The 15,067-nt window shown below is 34.0% G+C and overlaps 1 protein-coding gene across 1 annotated transcript in view; it reads right to left on the minus strand.

Moving 5' to 3' along the window:
- Positions 1 to 2,046: 2,046 nt before the first annotated feature.
- LOC136816591 (general transcription and DNA repair factor IIH helicase/translocase subunit XPB-like) overlaps positions 2,047 to 15,067 on the minus strand; it is a 36,558-nt gene continuing 23,537 nt past the window's right edge. Inside the window, exons 19-36 of the mRNA XM_067072930.1 lie at positions 13,791 to 13,892; positions 13,449 to 13,519; positions 12,962 to 13,010; positions 11,863 to 11,907; positions 10,387 to 10,451; positions 9,676 to 9,768; positions 9,368 to 9,433; positions 8,958 to 8,999; positions 8,514 to 8,536; positions 8,165 to 8,236; positions 7,264 to 7,360; positions 6,498 to 6,545; positions 5,074 to 5,143; positions 4,714 to 4,763; positions 3,804 to 3,872; positions 3,249 to 3,278; positions 2,757 to 2,873; positions 2,047 to 2,249 (exon numbers count right to left, since the gene is read on the minus strand). Of these exons, the coding sequence (XP_066929031.1) occupies positions 2,139 to 2,249; positions 2,757 to 2,873; positions 3,249 to 3,278; positions 3,804 to 3,872; positions 4,714 to 4,763; positions 5,074 to 5,143; positions 6,498 to 6,545; positions 7,264 to 7,360; positions 8,165 to 8,236; positions 8,514 to 8,536; positions 8,958 to 8,999; positions 9,368 to 9,433; positions 9,676 to 9,768; positions 10,387 to 10,451; positions 11,863 to 11,907; positions 12,962 to 13,010; positions 13,449 to 13,519; positions 13,791 to 13,892 (1,220 nt within the window). The 3' untranslated portion in view covers positions 2,047 to 2,138. The remainder of the gene's footprint in view (positions 2,250 to 2,756; positions 2,874 to 3,248; positions 3,279 to 3,803; positions 3,873 to 4,713; positions 4,764 to 5,073; positions 5,144 to 6,497; positions 6,546 to 7,263; positions 7,361 to 8,164; positions 8,237 to 8,513; positions 8,537 to 8,957; positions 9,000 to 9,367; positions 9,434 to 9,675; positions 9,769 to 10,386; positions 10,452 to 11,862; positions 11,908 to 12,961; positions 13,011 to 13,448; positions 13,520 to 13,790; positions 13,893 to 15,067) is intronic.

The following is a 15,067-nucleotide window of genomic DNA, read 5'->3' on the forward strand; positions in this document are numbered from 1 at the left end:
ACATTAGACTCTCGATCAAGCTTTAAATTCTGAAAAACGTTCAAATACCTAAAATTACCAATATATTTCGGCGCTGATTGTAGGATAAAAACGTTCCTGGGTAATAGAGTGCGGATTAAGCAAAGCTCTCAACGCAATGCTTTTCAAGAGATAAAATCAGATTCAATGTTCATTGCATGCAAAAGGAACACATTCAAGAAGTTTACCTTTGTGACTGAAAAAAAATCCAACAAAGTGTAAGAAAGACGAAGTAGCACAATTATAAAAACAAAAATAAACTGGAAATCATTTTCCTATAATTAACAAGAATACCTCATTTGAAAAAATCCTCATTTTCGTTTCTCCGGTGCAAATTTTTTTCAATCATTTCTTCTATGCGTGAATCAAATATTTGAACTTCAGAAACAAAAGAAAGAAGAAAAATGTTAACGAATAGAAGAGCTTAGTAGTAGCCAGAAATACAAGATGCTTATAGCTAACTATCAAGTCAAGTGCAGTTGTAAGGTTATTAGCTTAAAACTTGTAGTGTGGTGACTTAGAAAGCTCTTCATTGCGAAATTGAAGTTTATATTGCTTTTAAAGGCGACATAGAAAACATATTAAAATGTTCAGACTTAAAGCTAGCACGATGGTATATAAAGTTTACTAGTCCTTAGTTCAAAAGGATTTTTATAAAAAAACAATTTCGTACAAGCTCGTATTTTAAGATATTACTGAGAAAATGCAGATTTCATAAAGAACATTTTAAGCACGAAATGTCGAAAAATCCGAACATCCGAACCTTAGCTTTAATTTACTGTTTCTCATAAAAATTATTACACCCCTCCTTTAGTTACATACCTTCCGTACAAAGGGAATAATCTTCTAAAGTTCTTATGTTTGAAACCGAATACATAAGATATTTTCAATATAACGCTATTCATATAAATAAAAAAAATCTTTGCAAAAATACAACATTTTTAGTTTTTTTTTGGCGTCTATAAAAAAGTAATAAAAAATCTTCTTTAAATTTCAGCCCTTTTATGAATTTATTTCAAAAGGGTATATTAGGTCGAAAATGCATATTTCATTCCAATTCATGATCTGCACCTTTGCAATGTCTTCCACGGACCCAACAGCTGATTGGTTGCAAGTGACGTATTGACTGATTAAACGTCATATGCGATCAATCAGCTGCTGGGTCCGTGGAAGATATTGCAATTGTGCATATCATGAATAAGCCATTTCACAGTCACAAAGCGTAATGGTTAATCAGGACCACTGTGCGCTAATGACGACTTACTATTGGCCCAAAGTTTTGAAAAATTTTGAAGATTTTTGCGTCTAACCAACGGGAAACCGTTATCGGGGCGCACTCAGTCCTGATTATCCATGATCCTTTTCGACTGTGAAATGGCCTATACAGCCTGTCCACAATGTCAGTAACACGATAAAAGTAGTATTTACCGTCAAATAATAGTATAATATACAACAACAAGGTTTGAAAAGTTCCTTAAATAGAGTCTCCAGCCGAAACCATATTTACCAGTGGGGTGATGAGGTTTCAAAATATATTACAGCAAATGACATTTGAAGGTATTTTGATAATACACTTTCCTATATTCATCAACTGTATAAGTAAACATCTTTCAGGAATCGTATTGGCCATTTTTGATTTCTGAATACTTTAAGTATGTCTGTTTTCTACGATAATAATAACGAAATTTCAATTTCCCAGTGGTTCTTTTATCACTCAAAATAAAATCGTGTCTCCAATTTCGAAGATATTGTCTTTTACCAACTTTTACCAAACAACAATCTGATGGTCTTCCTACATTGTCTTTACCCTTTACTGAATTGGACACCAGATCATTAATAATTCATAATTACATATTCAACGGGCTGAAGAGCGATATTTTGTACCTTGTCTTCTCATACTGGTAAAAGTGTCTAGTCTTAGCTCTAGTTTAGACAGCCGACTTTCTGCCTTACTTATTCTAAATGTTAGAGTAGGTAAAAAGTGGGCAGAAAGTTGGCAGTTGAAATCTTTGTTTAGGCAGCCAACGTCTTGGCCATTTTAATTCACAATTAGAATAGGCTCAGGGCGAAAAGTGGCGTTTAAACCAGAGCTCAGAATGTTAGTTAAAACCAATAACTTTTTACATTCTGAATCGTTTGAAAAGAGGATGTCTGGTTTTACTCTTATTCTCCATATACATCATATCGTCACCTCCTGACATTGATGCCATTGAACCTGGTCTTCTTGTCGCCTGGTGAAAAAGAAAAATTTGAAAAAAGGTAACAGATTAGAATATGGCAGTTTTTTCATGTTAATAAATTCACTCAATACATTAAAAAGACGTATCTCGATATTTTAACATTCCTTCCTTTATAGAGCAGATCTACAATTGACAATGGTTAAAGCAAGGTTTTTCGTCGGAGCCAGTAAATGGATTTTACACAGAAAATCAGCACATATTTTTGAAATTTTAGTGAATTATGCAGAAGTTGGAGACGGAAAACCTCTTTATATACTTTACTGAGACGGAGGAAATTTTTACACTGAAGACTAATTACAAATCACGGTCACAAAACAATCTTCATCTTCAACCAACTTTCGTATGATTTCAGAGATTTCAAAAGCTGTTTTAAAGACTTGATGGTGTAGTTCTTAAATTTGAGCTTATGCTTAGGCGTGATTTTTGGAAGGTAGAAAATGGATAGGGCAATGTTCTTATTTAAAAGCATTGGGCAATCAAGACAAGAATGTCACTTACACCACCACGTGACACGTCAGTTCCCACTTTCTCTTCCTCCGCATCTGCGTCTGTTGCCTTGACAACCTTTTGTAATAAATTATGCACTTCCTTTTTGTCTGAATACGACAGTGTTTCCTATGGATGGTAAGAAAAAAAGCAACATTTATTTAAATAGTCATCTTTAAGTCTTGCTCGTAGCCTTATAAGCAGCATCGACTAAAGAAATTGAAAATCGTGCACCCTCCCCAAAGTTTAATGGGTGGGAGTGAGTTTGGAGAGAGTTTATATGAGTTGGATTCCAAGGGGGGCAGCAAATAGTTGAAGGATCCCGATTTTTTAGGCCAAATCTAGGCCAAGTCTGTAGTATTCTATTACTTATTTTTTATTTGCGCAAAAAGCCCCTTTCTTGGATGAAACAAAAGTAAGGATGTTCTCCCTTCTCTATGAACTGGCGGATTTAGTTTCTTATGAAGGGTATATAAATGAGTAAAATAAAATAAGAAAGCTTACTTCATCCATACCAGCCAGCTTGGTAATAACCTGTAAAAGAAACAAAAAGGGGCTCTTATTTAAAAAGTAGTTTAATGCACAAGCATGTCAGAATTCAAATTGTGTTACAGACTATTAGAACTGTACTCACCTAGAACTTTAAGGGCCGTCTACATAGTACGTACGCACTAAAATGTCGAAAATCGAGTACCCCCTGTACGCATCCGCACGCAAATGGCTATACCCCCTGATAAGTACGTACTTTTTCATTCACCTCCCCCCCCCCCTACTCGGTTGAAGAAAATTTCGAATTCAAATCGTTTGGTTCGGACCTTTATTTCATACATGAAACTCAATGTTTATTAAGAAACTTTTTCTTTTCCTTGATGCATATAACAAGAGTAAAAGTCGACAAAAAAAAAGCAGAAAATTTTCTCTGCGTACGTACATCTTCCTTTGACCCCTCCCCTCCTCCTGTACGCAGGCATACGCTTTTAAGAAGACCCCCACTTAGTGTGTACGTACTATTTGAATGGCCCCTTACCAGGACTAAGACATTAAATATAATTGATATACCTTGTAACTGTAGCCTTGGTTGATTAAAAATCTCTGTCGTTTATTGGAAAAATACATTTCCTCTGTGTCCTGTTTCAAGAAAGTTGAAAATAAGTCGATGCCGAAAAAAGAATGAAGACATGTCGCCCCTAAAGGTCCTTTCTCTATCCACTGAAATTAGCTCCAATAACCTTTATATATCCCTGGACCAAATTAGGCGAGACCAATTTAATTTGTTGTTCTACGGGCAGATCGTCAGAAAAATATGGGTCGGTAAAAAAATAATGAATTTTAAATACCGAGAATATTTTCCAAAAAATATCTGGATCAAAGATTAACTTTTTTTATATTGGATGAAGATCATATTAAAATTTTAGTGTATGTAATGCTTGATTTTCTAAAAATTTTAATTTCTTGAATTAATTTTCAGCTTTACAGTACCAGCTTTTTCAGCTTTTATTCAAATTTCATTCTTACAAATAACTAGCGTGTAAAATATATTATTTTTCAATATTATTATTTTTTAGATTTTAGCAAAAATAGGGTCGGTCGGGCCCGTAGAACAACAAATTAAATTAGTCTCCCCTTACTCAATCCCGGCCAACCAAAAATCTTTGATCGGAGTTTTTTTGAAAATGGTACCGTAGAGGGGAAGAAAGGACCTTATTCGCAGCAATCTAAAATCTTACAAAAACGTTTTTCAATTTTGTCAGCGGGTACAATTGACCCTAAAGTGACTCTAAATGGGTCCGGGGCACTCAGTTGTGACTCTCGAGTCCAACCCTGACCCTAACTGGTAGTGACCCAATAAGCGACAAATACGTCACTAAAGAACGTCACATCTAAAAAATGGATTTGGCCGTCCACAACCCCGACCGAAAAAGTGAGTCCATCCCCCTTATGGTATCAGTAAAAACAGATTCAAACTTACGGTAGATACAAGAGAGTAAAAGAAAGCGTTGTATTCTTCTGCTGCCATATCTGAAATTGGAAAAAAAGAAGAAAAGCCAATACACAAGTTTCAAAATTAAAGTCTGAAGACAAATCACGATTTTACTCGAAATTTTTATGTGCTTGTTACATGACACATTATTTCTGATTGGTTCGAATTTATTGACACTAATAAAGTTATTATCTATAAGTTGTAAAGCAAGTAACATGGGAATAAAATCACGTGTTTTGACTATACTGATATAATTTTGCAACCCGTGTATTAATTAATTCACTGTATTGAATTTTTGCAGGGATTACTAGTGGGTAAAATTTATCTTAATTGGTAGGCCGTTTTTACTTTTCTTTGCTCTCAGAATACGACCCAAACGTTGCGCTTCTTGTCTTCTTGAGCCTCCATGTGATGAAATCTGTAAAGAAAACGATTTTTTGTAAACTATTATTTGGGTTACGATACTGGGGATCATAAAATTCTTTAATAACAAGTGATACTTTTATAAACCTACCTGGTTATGCATTTAACACATTTATAATTGATATCTACGTGACGTGACCATTAAGCAATCATTCAGAACACAAATAGTGACGATCTATTAAAATTAGTCGTTTGTTTCTTATAAAAAAAACGTTTAGAAACCAAAATTTCATGCTCTTGAAATATTCTTTCATATATAAGACTTCGGGAGCAAATAAAAACATCTATCTCATCAAAAAATTGAGTAATTCGGCTAAGAACATTGATGTATTCTTATTAATAGTGATTCTTATAGATAAACATGCGTTTTTTAAACTGAAAAATTCTTTTTTTACAAAAATCTGCTTGAGCCATCTTTTACCTACTTTCATGCAAAAAAATCAGAAAAAAACAATGATCCAATATTTCGCAAAGTCCAAAAAACCCCTTTTTAGCCGTTTTTTGGCCCAAATTGGCCCAAAAACATCTTTTTTCAAAAATCGGGCTCCGTCACATTCGAAGGTTTATTGTTATGCATCTTTGTGCAAAATATCATAAAGAATGAAAGAGCCAATCTCGAGAAAAGCTAATACCTAAGTAATTGATAATGTGCTTATAAAAAAATATCGAATTTGGCCAGTTTTTCTATAAGAACACGCCAAGCAACAAAAATTTCCTGTCTAAACACACATATTCTTCAAAAGTAAGCCCTCACGAGCAAAAAACATCTATCTCATAAAAAAATTGAGCAATTTGACTAAGACCATTGATGTATGCTTATTAATAGTGATTCTTATAGATACACATGCGTTTTTTGAGCCAACAAAATTTTTTTTTGCAAAAATCTGCTTGAGCCATCTTTTACCTATGATGGTACCCTACTTTCATGCAAAAAATCAGAAAAAATTAATGATCCAATTTTTCACAAAGTCCAAAAAACCCGTTTTTTAGCCGTTTTTTTGGCCCAAATTTGCCCCCAAAATTTTTTTCCCGAAAGTCGGGCTCGGTCACATTTTGGCCACCACCCTTTTGCACCTTTGTACCAAAAATTAAAAGATTCCTATGATTCAATCCTGAGAAAAGTTGGTAACAGACGAACGGACGGACGAACAAACACAGGTTAATTTATAGGACCTCCACCGGGGTAGGTCCAAAAATATTGATTCTTGAATCCTTGAAAATATTGATTAGTTAAACAACAGCAACCTCGAAACAGGGGAACTACTGGGGAACTACTCGCACGTAGAACGAATGATTAGAATGAATATTTCGATGTAAGCATCATAAGAAACATTGATTTTACAACTAACCTGTATAAGAACGTTGGCTTCTGGCATATCAAAAGATGTGTCACCAACCTAAATATGGGGAGGAGAAATGGTGCGAAAGATAAATTTTGAAGGATGATCGGTTTTCTCTACAAAGCAGTAAAATCTTAAATGATGAGAAAAAAGCTGTGTTCTCTATCACTTACAGGGTATCATGGCGACTACAGTCAAAGTGAAAATTCAAAATGGTTTGGCCGTTACATTTTTAGTCTTCGCCTCATAAAGTCGCCTTTTCTTTTAGTTTGACAGTCAAAGCATACCACTTTCTCACAGAGACTGTAAGATTTTTCCGTAGATGGGGATTGATATTTCATGGCCCCCGTCACCGGGGGGCCAGGGGGGCCATGGCCCCTCCAATATTTTGCAAAGTAATTTTTTTTTAATTTAAAAAATCTTATATATACCGTTTAGAGGGGTAAAATAAGGGTAAAAAGTCGAAAATCTTCTAGGTCGCCCAACCATGGTGGGCGACATATTTTTTTGGCCCCCTCAATTCGATTTGCCATGTATTTCCATGTTCTTTATGGCTTGGAATATGAATTCCATTGTTTTCAGTCAGAAAATTCAGTGGAGATGGAAAAAATAGCACAATATTTTGCACCGAGGATTTATTTATTCGATTATTTTCAGCATGGACAAAAATTTAGTGTAATTTTCTATTAGGGATGATATTAGGCCTATTTTTCCTGTGAGAGAGGGTCCCACCGGGTCTTTGAGGAGGGGTGTCAAAGCACACTAATATACTTACTTTGGAAATGAATATAGTGTTCACAAGAGGGTTATGAACGAAATTCTGAATGATATGAAGACGCTCAGATTGCGAAGTTGGCCCGTAAATGTATGGTCTGGAATAAATGAGAATACAAATGTGTATCAAAATAATAAATCAGTCAATGGGATAAAATTTCGCGGATTTGGATGTCATGTCATGTCATTAAGACACAACGGAAATTCGGAAAGGCCTTATATCCACCATATATTCTAAACAAAACTCGAAATGTGTCAAATAAACTACTTTTTAAATGTTTATTAGCCTCAAAGAAGCGCTTATAATGCGTATTTCAAATTGGCAATAAACGGCACAAAATCATACAATATTGTCTACCAATAGAACCGTCTGCGAAATTAAGTCTCCGTGAAACTTTGAAATTTTTTCCCATTAAAGTAAACATCAATACAGCCACTATACTACTTTATATGCTCATAGCAGTCTTATACTTTTAAAGCAGAAACACTTTCTATGATATACCTTAAATCCTTAAAGGAAGAAATTTTGGCGGATTTAGCAAAATCCGCCAAATTAAGTTCCCGCCAAAATTTATTTTTTCCTCCATCCGTTAAATTAAATTCCCGCCAAATTTAATTTATTTCACGCATTCCCCAAATTTGTGCTATTTCAAGCCTTAAAAAAGGTTTTTTTTGCTTATTTAATAACGCTTTTGGCCAAAAATATCCTGCAACCGCCAAATTAAATTCCCGTCAAATTTAATTTATCCAGCTATCCTATTAAATTCCCTCTGAAAAAACTTTTTCGGCCATCTGCCAAATTAAATTCCCGCCAAAATTTCTTCTGTATCCTTAGGGTTCATATAAGCCTGTCGGTTAGCAATCGGATATCTACACTGGAAAAAAGTGTTCTATTTACTTACCTATTAAGCGCAACTGCGTAATGTTTCAAGGCGAACACATTGTCAGCGAATACAATAATTTTGTCATTCCGCCTGTGAGAAAGATGAATTGGGAGAGTCCATTTAATGATTCTAACGGTCAAGTAGAGATATTAACAAAAAAATCATTATCTAGTGTTTCATCTTTATTTTGCTTAGTACTTTCAACACTTTTCCTTGAATTCAGATCTCTAATCTTTACCATATGATACGTTTTAGAAATCTGGAAGTAAGACTTATATTGAAGTTGATATTGATTATCAACTTGACTACTACAAGAATGGAATTGGATAAACAAAGGAAAGATTTCAACGAAAAACGTTCTTCTTACCTTTCGTGGTAACGTATCAAGAACTAAATCAAGAAAATAAAAGAAGAACATTCAATTAAAAATCAATGAAATGAAAAATAATGTTTCTTTTATTCTAATTGTCATAGTACACTTTTTTTTATAAGAACATCCAAAACTTTAAAAAGCCTTCGGTGTTCTTAACTTATTGAGTTTTAAGCCTAATGTTCTTAGCATGTTCTTATTTTCACGCTTTTGTGAATGTTTTCCTTAAAAATCAGGTGTTTTGGAGTCTGCAAAGCCTTAAAATGTTCTTAACTTGCTCTTAATATTTTGGCCATCGAATCCTTATGTTCTTATATTTATATTTGTTCTTGTATAGAAAAACGAGTATGTACAAGATTTTTTCGGGAAAGTTTAGCTTTCTGTAATGGGGGAAATTAATTTGGTTATTTGATAAACATTGATTACGTATTAAATGTATACCTCACAAGCACGGAATTTGTTTGGATTCATGACGTAGAATAACTGAAAATTGAAATCGATATAATTATCTAAGGTTGCAATTTTTCAGGGGCTGTTTTTTCCCACAAAATAACATATCGCAAGTTTGAAAAGCAAAACAACAAAAACACCAGTATTCTTTTTAGTTAATTTAAAGATACAGTTGCCTCTCTCTAATTCGATCTTCAAGGGACTAAGCCTTTTCTTCGAATTATAGAGAGCGTTTTTACACTACTTCCAAGCTAAGGGGACCAATTTTTCGAATTATATCTCATAGTTCTAATTATAAAGGTTCGCATAAGAGTTGAGTATACTATATGATGTTCATTCAAATATCGCGGAATCTCAAAAATGTCAAATTTCAATTTTTTTCGAAGAAAATTAATTCTTACATTTCTTTTCCTTGTAGGTGTACCTAAATATTCACGATAAAATTCTGGACTCATTGGGCACCAGACCTGAAGTTCAAAAATAAAATAAATTCTTTAAATGCGAAGATATTATAACTGAACTCTCGATAACAATAATTTACTTCACTGCTGTATTAGAAAAAATCTAAAAATACCCCGAAAGCTAACGCTTGAAGTTTTTTTTCACTTAAGAAATTAGAGAGATTAGAGTAGTATTTTGAAATATCACTGTATAAAAATAAAAGACTTGCCACAAGTTAAACTCAGTTCTTTAATATGGTTAGTTTTACCTCGGCACATTGTACACGGGCAAGAAAGCCTTTATTTTGGAGTTCCATCCAATTTGCTTCGTAAAGTTTGGGACCAATCAAGAAATTCAAATCCTTAAAAGAAGAAAATTGAAAGGGAATACGAGGTGGAGGCAGGATAATAAATTTTAGGAGTAATATGTCACCGTTTCTATGTCGCCGTTGACAAATCAAAAGGTCCAATCTCAAAATTATTGCCTGAGAAAACTAAGAGTTTCTCTGTTTGTCTAGGAGCATAAAGTTTGAGATTGACCCTGTTTCAAGTCGATGGGACCCTCTTCACTATGCAAAATGGGCCAATCTCAAATTTAGCTAGACAGAAAAACTCTTGGTTTTCTCAGACACTAATTTTGTGATTAGCCTTTTGATTTGTCAACGGTGATGTAGACAACCTTAACATAATCTGTAATAGAGGGTTTCTCACGCATGACGTAGTGCAGTAAATGCAAAAGAAGTACACGGTAATGACTTCTAAAATTTCCGTAGATATCGGGTCTGTCTTTACAGAGAAAACCTGACAAACCTTTGCTTCACTTTCAAAACAGTGAATGTATGCAAATCCTCCAAACCAAAATCATTTAAAAATTTAATACCCACTCAAAAATGCCCACTTATAATCTTATCTTGGTTGTTAAGCAAAGTAAATGAAAATTCCAAAATAATTTAGAGAAAAATCAAAAAAAATCATCATACCGCAATTTTGTCATCTTCACGAACCAAGGTCGCAGTCAAACCAAGTTTACAGTGGGCATTGACAACTAAACGAATGAAAAAAGTTTGTCAAGCTGAAGTTAAAGATATTCTTTATTATAATGTAGAAAGGAGGCGCGTCTCTATGCTGACAAAGCAGAATGAACAAAAGAATTGTGAAAGTTGTTCTATATTTTGTTTAAAAACACGTATGTACGCATGCTAATGAGAGAAAATACATAAAACAATGTCCCGAAATATAAATTAATTGGTAAATGACCAATACCCTTTTTTACCAAAGCATTTGAGAAATCATGCAAGTACACATCAGGATTTATTATCAAAATGTCAATGTCACCTGAAAAAATGGCCAAAAATGTCATGCCGATAGTTTTTGATGAATATTTGTGAGCTACTGTGTGAAAAAAATCTGAATAAATAGTAGGGGCCACTATGTCGCGAAAAAGCTTCCCGTGTGCAGCAGCTTGTGCAAAGGGATTTTATGATTGAATATTGTTCCTTGAATGTAGAAGATCAAAATTTGAGAGGTGGGGCCGGGTGTGACCACCGGTTGCCATGGAAACTGACGTCATTGGTTACTATGGCAACCAAAATGAAAGATCGTCAAAATTGAATATTTTTTGTTTCATTCGAAAGAGCATGAATTACTGATATAGAAAAAGGTCACAACCTATATCTGAAAATGAATATATCAGGAGATATAAAGGAAATAAGGCAGAATGACGTCATAAAACGATGACGTCATCGAAAAATAAAAATTTGCCAAAATTCAAAAATTTTTGGTTTTTTAGAAAGAATACCTTCCAGTGAACAAAAAATATTATTACGAAAAAGTCTGAAATCCTTTTTAAGAAGTCTATGAGCAAAAATTGATATTTTTAAATTTTGCCTGTAATGTGCTTGGGCAAGCTCCAACCTTCGACAGGCAAAAAATGAATATGTCAATTTTGACCAATAGACTTTTTTTAACGATTTTTTAAACGTTTTCGTAATAATATTTTATGTTCACTGGAGGGTCTTCTTTTCAAAAAACCAAAAATTTTCGAATTTTGGCAAATTTTGATTTTTCGATGACGTCATCGTTTTATGACGTCATTTTGCCTTATTTCCTTTATATCTCCTAATATATTCATTTTCAGATATAGGTTGTGACCTTTTTCTTCATCAGTTTTTCATGCTCTTTCGAATGAAACAAAAAATTTTCGATTTTGACGACTTTTTATTTTGGTTGCCATAGTAACCAATGACGTCAGTTTCCATGGCAACGAGTAGTCACACCCGGCCTCACCTCTCAAATTTTGATCTTCTACATTCAAGGAACAATATTCAATCATAAAATCCCTTTGCACAAGCTGCTGCACACGGGAAGACATAGTGGCCTCTACTAAAACGCATCTACTGATAAAATTAATTTTCCGTTTATGAAGTCCGATTCCTTCTCTGTGACAAGAGACTTACTGGTAAGGACTCTTCTGAACTGTTTGGCTGGAATGGTGTGCACCTCTAAAAAAGATAACAGTCAATTAGAGTGTTAGTGTTAGTTATAAACTAGACGGTCCCCGTCGTCGCAAACGCTGGTTTAGCTTGCGCATCAAAAGCCCTTAGGATGATCATCGTACAGTAGTACATCGAGTAGTTGGAAGATTTCTCGTTAATACATTTTACGCTTCAAATCGAATGTGAGAATATGACTTGAAATCTTCACAATAAAATTAGCTTAGTAAACAATAAACTGTCAATCATGAGAGTTTGAAGGCGATTTCAATTTAATCGAAAACCGGAACTTATTGAGCAGTAAAACGTCTCAATTTGTCAAATGTATCGTCAGTGTATAAGAATGGAAAAGATATAAAAAATGTTGCTGTATTTACGAATTTGAGGTCGACATGACGCGCCTTAAAAGACCAATTAATAGATACTTTGATTTCAAAACCTAATCATGGGCATATCCAAACTTACGGGATAACAACTTATATCCACTTCTTACGCGAATGGCCTCCGTTTTTTACCTGCGCATTGACTATTTAAAAACATAATTCATACTAACTTTTTTCGTAGAAAGTGCAACGCCCTCTAAAATTCGAAAATTTACGTCACACGATCTTTTGAATAATTGACGTCAGAATTATTTTTGTTAAAAAGTCAGGGATATCTTCGATTAGAACGTAAAATACTTTTTTGAGCGGGGGTTTTATCGGAAGGTAGTGCTAATTTTGGCGCTCAATCATAGATTAAAGTGAAATTTTTAACATAAAATTAAAACCACGACGTATTATCAACTGCTTTTTCGAAAGACAACAAGATATTTTTTGTCTCAAAACTGCAGGAAATCCCATTTTCATACTCGAGTCAACCCCCTGACAAACCATTCGAAACCTCAGCTTTGCTACCATCTTGCGTTACACACATTCATCTAGTATAGTGGGATGGGTTGAAGGTTTTACGAGTATCCTGTTAAAACATGAGTATCCTTAATACCAGCTGGTAATTATTTTTCCCGGATCAAAGAAATTCTCCATACACTTTTTTGTCAAAAGTAAGTTGGCAAAATGCTTACCGTCTAACAACATCAAGCCCCATTCAGTGTTCTTTAGAAAGTCCATTATCTGAAAAAAACAAAATAAATATAAAACAGTAGCCGGATAATGGCCTGCGCGTTGGACTGAACAACCGGTGAAAATAAGGAAAGGAAAAAGGAGAAAAAGGAAACTACCGTAACACGATCTAATATCGACATCCCTCTTCTAATCTCGACACCCTTCTTTAGAGATAGGAATAGTAGAAAGGTCGGAATCGCTTATGGAAACTATATTTCTTTGCTTAGAGACCAGAGAGCAGAGAGGGAAAAATCTTTTGTTTATCAGTGATTCTGACCTTACTATTATTTCTATCTCTAAAACTGGGTGTCGGAAATAGAAGAATTAGCCAGCCAAGTAAACTAACCACCGAGGTGAAGATCGAAATGCTATCTGAAGAGTTCTATACTACTGGTTTTAAAACGTAATATATCGTCTCTATCAAATACAAAGTTCAAAGTATATTACCAAAAGAGATTCGTAGGATCTTTTCATAGTGTGTGCAATCATTGAATAGGTGGTCACTGCTAGATGACAATCTAAAAGTAAAACATTGACCATTAGCGGGACAAACCATATTGGTATGTTTTCTCCTAAGCATTTTTCCAAACACTAGAGGGACAAACCACATGATATATTATTGTTCTCCTAGGCATTTTTTCAAAAAACTTTAAACTGTAACAGAGTTTTAATTGCAAAGTTACACATAGTTGTACCACATTAAAGCAGGGGATCTTGGGCGTAACCACCCTTGGATTTGTTTACTTTTAGATTCAAAACAGATTTCAAAATCACAAAAAGAATACTTACCGACAGGTTTATCTTTAGTGTCGGAAGTGAATCTACATATATGTTTATCATCAATGTTAGCCCACAATTTGAATTGAGATTTCCATTGCTCGACAGAAACACCTGTAGTAAAGATGCTGCTTAAAAAACTGGTCAAAGCAAGGCTTTTTATCTGACACGGAAGATGGATTTTGCACAGCAAATCAGCATCTATTCTTGAAACTTTGGTAAATCATGCAGAATTTTGAGACGGAAAAGCCACTTTATATTCTTCGCTCAGACGGAAATCTATGTTTAAAAAAATTGATCCAAAAAATTGTCCAATTTACTTTTATGAGATTACCATTTTCATGTCTAGTAGCACCCTCTAAGGGGCGGCGCTCAAAACAATTGCCTATATGGTTACTGACTTGTATTAGAGTCTGATTTCTTAGTATAAAATGTTAAAAGAAACCAAAACTATGATGTTAGAATTTTAGCTTTTAATTTGAACTTATGTATCTGTTAGATAATAAAAGAGCACCATCATTAGTCTGAATTACAAACCTGTACAAAACCGTAGGGGTACGAATCCGTGAGTGGCTGCCAGCAGTCTACTCGACCATTTTAAACCAAGACTGTCTCGGTGCTTATTTAAAGAAGTAATAATAAGTATATACCATCGCATCAAAATAAAAAAGCTTTCAGTCCACTTTTGTTGTTTTGAGAAAATCGACTTTTTCCTTAAATCCTGAAAAACCATTAAAATTGGAAATATTTTTGTGTTAAAAAAGTCCAAAATTGTTTCCACGCTGGACTTCAGGCTTTTTGCCCTAAACTGATGTGACTCAAAGCTTTTTTACCCTGAAAATAAAATGAAAAGTAAAATTCTTATTTTTCTAAAAGCTTAAAGTTTAGGTTGGTTTTTGATGGATTTAAGCCAAACAAGTGATACTTTTATGGACCTATCTGGTTATGCATTTAACACATATATAATTGATATCTACGTGAGCATGACCGTTAAACAATCATTCAGAACACAAATAGTGACGATCTATTAAAATTAGTCGTTTATTTCTTATTAAAAAAACATTTATAAGCCAAAATTTCATGCTCTTGAAATATTCTTTCATATTCAGGACTTCGTGAGCAAAAAAAACATCTATCTCATCAAAAAATTGAGTAATTAGTCTAAGAACATTTTGATGTATGCTTGTTAATAGTGATTGTTATAGATAAACATGCGTTTTTTGAGCTGAAAAAATCTTTTTTTACAAAAATCTGCTTGAGCCATCTTTAATCTACTTTCATGCAAAAGA

The sequence above is a fragment of the Clytia hemisphaerica genome, unplaced genomic scaffold (assembly GCF_902728285.1).
Source record: "Clytia hemisphaerica strain Z4C2 unplaced genomic scaffold, Clytia hemisphaerica genome assembly, whole genome shotgun sequence".
NCBI classification, from domain to species: Eukaryota; Metazoa; Cnidaria; class Hydrozoa; order Leptothecata; family Clytiidae; genus Clytia; species Clytia hemisphaerica.